The sequence below is a fragment of the Macrobrachium nipponense genome, chromosome 41, assembly GCF_015104395.2.
Source record: "Macrobrachium nipponense isolate FS-2020 chromosome 41, ASM1510439v2, whole genome shotgun sequence".
NCBI lineage: Eukaryota > Metazoa > Arthropoda > Malacostraca > Decapoda > Palaemonidae > Macrobrachium > Macrobrachium nipponense.
In genome coordinates this window covers 6,228,185-6,235,907 of record NC_061102.1, presented here as the reverse complement: position 1 = coordinate 6,235,907, position 7,723 = coordinate 6,228,185, and the positions used below count along the sequence as shown (strand labels likewise).

General features: G+C 37.3%; 1 protein-coding gene across 1 annotated transcript in view; it reads left to right on the top strand.

Moving 5' to 3' along the window:
- The window catches only part of LOC135212407 (basic proline-rich protein-like), a 16,664-nt gene extending 10,116 nt beyond the window's left edge, over positions 1 to 6,548 (top strand). Inside the window, exons 3-7 of the mRNA XM_064245778.1 lie at positions 1 to 172; positions 2,111 to 2,250; positions 4,229 to 4,341; positions 5,016 to 5,161; positions 6,016 to 6,548. The exon at positions 1 to 172 is cut by the window's left edge and continues 1,110 nt beyond it. Of these exons, the coding sequence (XP_064101848.1) occupies positions 1 to 172; positions 2,111 to 2,250; positions 4,229 to 4,341; positions 5,016 to 5,161; positions 6,016 to 6,146 (702 nt within the window). The 3' untranslated portion in view covers positions 6,147 to 6,548. The remainder of the gene's footprint in view (positions 173 to 2,110; positions 2,251 to 4,228; positions 4,342 to 5,015; positions 5,162 to 6,015) is intronic.
- Positions 6,549 to 7,723: the final 1,175 nt, after the last annotated feature.

Below are 7,723 nucleotides of genomic sequence, written 5' to 3'. Positions count from 1 at the left end.
ACAACACCACCACCTACTCCGCCTCCTACACCACCCACCCAACTCCACCACCAACTCACCACCAACACACCACCACCTACTCCCCCTCCGACACCACCACCCACTCCACCACCAACAACACCACCACCTACTCCGCCTCCTACACCACCACCCACTCCACCACCAACTCTTGGTAAGGGATGCTTTCATATGCCTGCTGGTCATCAGCAAGTGGAACACTGCGATCTCTTGGCAAATTCAAAAAAAGATTTAAATACAATTAGGAACATCTTCTTGCGGTGGCAAATAGGCGACACTTTGTAGAAAGAATATTGCACTTGGTTGCAACTCTTGAAATATCATAGGATTCCTGGCGATATGACGTAATCGATATCTGGAGTTGTGATAGGTCAAAATTCTATGGAAGGCTTTCAAGAGGGCAAAAGATGAAATTGTGCAGAATGGAAATATCTTCTGGTGCAGATATTGTGATTTGCTAGGAGGAACTCATAACTTTGTTTTTTGACTGAAAATAAGTCCAAAACTTTTCAGACAGTGGGTTGTAATGTTTCGTAAGCTATGCTACCAAAATCTGGCTAGGCCACCAGCTTTGGTAGTCAATCACGAAGCTACTCCTTGTGGTCATGGATAATCCAGTCACTATTTTTCCATCTGTTGCTGGCTTCCTTGGTGAAAGAGCATGGTCGTACCATCCACTATTGCCAAGGGGGTTTATATGAATATCATACTGGGTCCATAGGGTCAGCAGAGGACGGCCTTAGGTCTTGAAGGGAGAGGAAAGCCAGAACTTGAGTACTGTGTTGAATCTGTTAGTGGCTTCTTTTTGGAGGTAGAGTATGGGTGTACTGAGTTTCTTAACTGCTTGAGCTTTGGACAAATACAATACAAGGTCTACAGGATTAGCCAAAGACGACCTTGAGTTCTTGAGGAGACCAATGCTAGAACTGAAGAGCCTTATTTCGTCATTCAGTAGTTTTTTGTAGACCATGGCTGCATTGGGCCCATTAATCAGTAAGGAGGTTGATGTGAATTCTATGCTGGGTCTGTAGGGTTAAGGTGGTCCTTGGGTTCCTGATAGAGTGCAAAGCCAGAAATTCTGGATGTTCAGTCCATTAGCGGGTTTTTGTAGCATTAGCCATGGCTGTGTTGGGTCTGTTAATCACTAAGAGTGTCTACACGAACACCATGCTGTTGTCTATCAGGTTAGCAGAGGACGACTTCAGGGCATTGAGGTAGATAGAGCATAGCCAGAACTTGAGCATCATTTTTAATTCAGGTGGCTTTTGAAGTGGTAGGCATAGTCATATCAAGTCCGTTAGTCCCCTGGGTTTTGCATGAATGCCATGCTGTATCCACCAGGCAAAGCATATGACTACCTTGAGCTTTTGGGAATGGTAGGACATGGCTGCAACGAGTTCATTAATTGCTAGGGCGAAAACCACGCTGGTCTACAAGTCCCTCCTAGGACACCAGGGTAAAGGCAAGGGGGACACAGGAACTAGAATTAAGACTGAGGCATTCTTAGGAACTGACCTCGTTGGACCTAGCATTGTGGAGGTAAATCCGTAGCCGTAGACCAACTTTGTGGCTGGCTGCTGTGCTAAATCTCGAAAGCAAGCTTCGCTATGCTTTATAGGGTAAATGGTTTCAGATATGAGGAATTTTAAGCTTTTGGTAAAACTATACATAGTTTCACAAGACCAATGATCATGAAAGGGAGATATTATTATAAACACCAATTTTCGTCATGAGAGAAGATGAGCAAATAGTGGAAAGGTTAAAAGAAACTACAGTGACCTGTGAGAGACCAATTCTATGGGTTGGAGTAGGATTACAATTGTACATGAAATGCAGAGCAGTCTTTGAAGAATGTTTAGGAGAAAATGGCACTAAATACAGAAAATTTTAGGAAGCTTGAGATAATTTCTGCATAGTAGGAGGCGAAACCGTTACAAAAAGTTACTATATACTTCTACTATTACTTTTACTAATAATACTAAGGACAGCTAGTTTTTTTATCTGGACCAAAAAGCATGGAAAAGAGAAGTAAATGGTATTTCAACACTGAAAATCTATAGAAAATTCAAACTACTTTCCTTTTCACTTCCAGCTAACCCCTGCTATAACTGCAATAAGACAATCATCATCGACTCAACGAACTACCCAGCTGGCACGAAATACGATTACTGGGCATCGCCAAATTATCCTAATAATTACCCAGACGGCTGCTATTGTTGCCTCAACATTCAGGTAAACAAGAGTACTTGGAAAAGAGGGTAGGATTATCAGTCAAAGTTACATGCAAAGCAAAGGCCTTAGCTTTCGAGCGGCACTTCTCGACTCTAGGAATCTCAAAAGCTGAACTGGGGTTTTCATGGAAACAGAATTCTTCACTACGTTTATATAATAACATTTTGTATAGCTATACAACCTTCTACAGATTAATACTTTAAGTAGCATTAGCTATACACCTTTCTGCAGAGTAATACGTTCAGTAGAATTAGCTACACACCCTTCTGCAGACTAATACTTTAAGTAGAGTTAGCTGAGTTATACTTTAGGTAGAGTTAACTATACACCCTTCTGCAGAGCAACACTTTAAGTACAGTTAACTATACATTCTTCTGCAGAGTAACATTTTAAGTAGAGTGAAAAATGATAAAGATATTGCTCTGTGTGAGCTATATTCCAAAAATGGCATAATTTTCTGAATGATAAAACATTCCAGTCTTGTAGAACGTACTGAAACACTGGGTCAACTAAGAAATTTTTAAGTTTATGGCTAACACAATTCCGAGGCCTTTCCCCCTGGATATTTCATGTATAGAAATTAATGTTTACCAAGACACATATGGCCATTTTAAATGACAGCCAAAGAGATTCTACGAATGGAATCATGGCCATTATGCAAGGATATTAGGGAGACTGATATACATCTGGAACTACAAAAGTTGGCCACAGATATCCCACAGTGATTCGGGCATCGGATTACAGCTTTGGGATTTTGTATGAATTATAAATAAAGCCTTTGCAAGAGTCGTGTAACAGACGAATAATGTACAAAAATGAAAGAAACATTTGCATCTGTAAAATTATGAAAGGCCAGGCTTTCTTTACTGAATAGGTAATATGCTGTTTTAATACTAGACTGATATTATTGGTGCTGCAAAGTAAGTACACTATTTCAACTGAGTTACATACAGTTTTAAACCATATTCAAGAGTTAATAAGAGAACATTCTCTTGAGAATGAAGTCTATGGGTCTGCAAGATTAAGAAAATGTCAATGTAACCTAAAAGAACTTTCTTTCTGGTTCTTTTACTTTTCATTTTTGCCATGCTGCCCGTAAAGCTTAGATATCATTTTAATAAGCACTGACTTCCGGGAATCTTTCTCGTTTATTCATTAGATACGTTAGATATGACTTATGCCTATCAATAAAGGAGAAATAAAGAACATGTTTTAGCTAAAAAGAAAACGTTTTATGAGTATTTAACAGATTCTTTAGCAATGACCGTGGAGTGTTGAATAAAAAAAAAACTCTGGAGCATATTGCTACTGTTATTAAAAGATACTTTTTATTACAAGAGACTTGTTATTACAAGAAAACTCCTATTAATTATCTGTATCTATTAAAATTGTATTATAATTTTATACCCAAATAACAAGGCTTAGTAAAAACATCGATGGAGACTTTTGATAAAAACATCAATACGCTTCAAAGTTTCAGAATTGGACTGTCGACGGTAACTCCGAAAAAAGAACTGCTAGCACCTCATAAAGATATTCTTTTTGGCTAAAATATTCAGCTAAGCAAGATTGAGTGATGGACTTGTTTTCATGCAATAACTAACAAAGGTTTTCTATCAATACCGCGCGATTTGCTGTAGCTTTCAATTTCCAAGGCCAGGCAGTCCCCAGGTTACATCAGGTTCGGGTTAAGTCATTCCGGTCTTAAGGCGCTTGCCTCTTGGCGCTGTTAACCTGCTTTACGGCGCTGTAACCCGGACTCACAGCGCTGTTATTATTTATTCCCCTTATAATTATTATGATTAGGGTTAAGGCAAGAATCTGCTTAGAGTGTCCTGCTGGGAACGGATCCCCTGTCGTAACCTGGAGACTTCTGCCTGTGTAGGACATCTGGAGACTATTTCCGTTGTTATTAAATGTCTCCTATTATTTGTATCTGTTTAACTGTATTCTAATTTATTAACTATTTATTCTGCAGCTGCTTAAGATAGGTTTCATCAACATAGGGTTCAAAAGTGGAGATGCCATCCACTCAGTTGGCAACTGTGATTACGACAAATTGGAGTTCTTCGGAGACTACTCGACTCTCATGTAAGAAATTTTGAGTCCTTTTTGTTGGTTATGGGCATACAGCCTATGAATGACTCTCCACTGAACTGTGGCTCTGAAAGAAGCACACCTTTTCAGTCGAGGGCCACTCATTCAGAAAACATCCTGAAAATAATAATACTTTTCTGTTGCTTCTTTCTAATAAACACCATCATATTCTGTGGAAGCTCGAATATTACGTCAGTGGCCCCTGTGGTGGGTTTGTTCCATATGAACAGGGTTCATCTTCACAAAAATAATAATAATCTTTTTTATAATGAACATAATATCCTTTGGAAACTTGAATTCAAGTCAGTGGCCCCTATGGTGGGCTTGTTCCATATGAACAGGGTCCATCCTCTGAATAATAATAATAATAATAATAATAATAATAATAATAATAATAATAATAATAATAATAATAATAATAATAATAACAACAACAACATGGATTTTAGGCTCACACAAGAGTAGGGCTTCCAATATGCAAGACAATGGGATTGTGACTCGCCAATTCTCATCGGCGAGAAACAATACTTGTTATCAGTAACGATGAAGCGAACTAGAAGTGAACTCCCCATGTCTAAGACTTTACATGAAGTTAGGTAAACATAACGGAAAGTGTCATTGCACTTTTTCTATAATACATACTGTTTCTCTCTCTCTCTCCTTGGCAGCACGGTGTGTGACAGTGACATGAGCATCCACACGAATTTCTTTACCAACAGTAATCCCGGAGATACCAAAGCCGGGTTGATCTGCTTCACGTCAGACCCAGGCGATGGCAACACTGTGGCTAAAGGATTCAACATAACTATAGAAAGTAAGTGTGGCTTTTTCTCCTTTATTGTTGTTGTTGTTATTCTTTTTGTTGGAAGAGCCAAAAGAGGGCTGAAAAAGGTGTTTCGCGTTGAGTTGAAGATACAGGAATTTTAGGATAGGCTTATGATGTATTTATTAGAATGAAAATGTGAAAAATTAATAATGTGCCAGTTAAACAGTAAAATATATATATATATTTTTTTTTAAATAAAATACAGAGTATTTGATTTTCGTTTGTGAAACAACACACTATTTGACCATAGATTTTAGCACGCTCCACATGTTAGCTGGAGGTCGGATCACGCCTTGTTTACTCTCAATTTCCATTTCAGCACTGAATGACCTCACCATGGGTCTTAGGGCTTTGTCTTTGGCCAAAATCTTATTTTAAAAGTTTCAAAATCCGAAAAATTCCCCACGATTACTGCCAAAGGCCAAACACTAGGACCCACGATGAGGTCATTTGGTGCTGAAAGGAAATTAAGAGTAAAAAAAGGCGTGATCCTACCTCCAGCTTACTAGGGCTGAGGGTTCAAATCTACGGTCATTTAGCGCGTTGTATCACCAACCAAAAATTAAATACGTTATTGTCTATAAGAAATCATTTGTTTTGTACTGTTTAGCATACACATTATCTATTTTTTACGTTTTCTTTCTAATAAATAGTATTTATTTTTTACGTTTCCTTTCTAATAAATCGTATTTATTTTTTACGTTTTTTTCTATTGAATATTATTTATTTTTTACGTTTTCTTTCTAATAAATAAATCATAAATATCCTATCCTAAAATTCCTGTGTGTGTGTGTGTGTGTGTATAAATCTGACACTACCCTATACCATCTTGTATCTTGCAGTCCAAACCTTCGTCAAGCGAGACGCCCTACACGACAAATCCCCTCACAGGGGACTCGCCCTGGGCCAGGTCCTCCCCTCCGACGGCGACAAGAAGGACAAGTATTCGAACGCCATCTGGGATCAGGACTAGAACTGGAGGTCCTTCCTACGCAAAAGCTCTAGATCCTATATTGTGCCTTTCTCCCTTTTTTCTGTGTTCTACCTCTTTTTATGTCTCTTTCTTCTTCTTCATGTCTTAGATTATTCTTGACGCATTCTTCTTCTTCTTCTTCTTCTTCTTCTTCTTCATGTCTTAGATTATTCTTGAGGCATTTTGCCGAGTCGTGACGTCGAGAGATTTCTATTGGTAATGTACGACTTCTGAAAAAAAACAAAAAAAAAACGCTTGATGGCAACATCAACATTAATTCTTTTCTGTAATTGATTGCAATAAACACACCTGGCATACATCTACGGAAACGCATCATGCAACATAACACATGTAAACATAATTCCAGATAACAAACGGAGACATAAATAATATAATTATGAAGATGTTATTTCTTTCAGTCACTTGGGTGAATAGAAGGCTATGGAGGGCACCATAATAAAGCCGAGAATATTATTTACAATACACGAAGCAATAGAGGTTCTTCTTATTCTTCTTCTTCTTCTTCTCAAGATTTCGGAAGATCCTAACACCGTGGCACTTTCTTGTACACTGAGTGTTCCGGATTACTTTCCCCGCTTTAGATATCCGAACTCATTATTGAATTGAGATCACTTCTCTCGACGTATTGAAATTATCAGTGAAGTCTCTCTCTCTCTCTCTCTCTCTCTCTCTCTCTCTCTCTCTCTCTCTCTCTCTCTCTCTCTCTCTCTCTCTCTCTCTCTCTCGATGTGATACAAATAGGTCTGGTCTCTACTGAATACTATACTGTCTTTTGGAAATAGAATTGGTCGCAATTTAGAAGTACCTATTCTCATCTAGACATAATATTTCATGTTTTTTTTCAAATACAAATATATAGAAATATATTGAAGGAATGTCTTCAGAATACATGCATGCATACATAATACACACATATAAACATGTATATGTGTATATACATATAAATATGTATGTATATATGCAGCATATATTTACTGTATATACACACACACACACACACACACACACACACATATATATATAATTTAATATTATATCTATATATATATAAATATATATATATTATATAATGGTTATATTATATTTATAGGTTCCAACCTTCTACAAGGAAATTAAATTTATGCTTTTACACTAGAACTTTAAATCCATCCTTTTACATCGAACTTCACACAAAGCTTTTATATATAAATTCACATTGCAAACTCACATCAACATTCACGTCAAAATAAAATTCAAGGTTTGACATCAAAATTCACATCGAACTTTTGCATCACAATTCACATCACACATTAGCTTTACGACTTTCATTTTACATCTAACATTACCTTCCACATCTAACATCAGTCACACGGAAATTCACATCAGTTTTACCACAAGCCTCTACATCTAAATTCACATTTTACATTAAGCTACACATCAACCTATTACGCAAAACTTCACATCAACTTTTACATTAAAATTCGTATGAAACATCTGATTGATATATATTAACCTTACACATCAAAATTACCATGAAACTTTTATATGAAAAATCCCATCAAAGTCTTATATTCAAA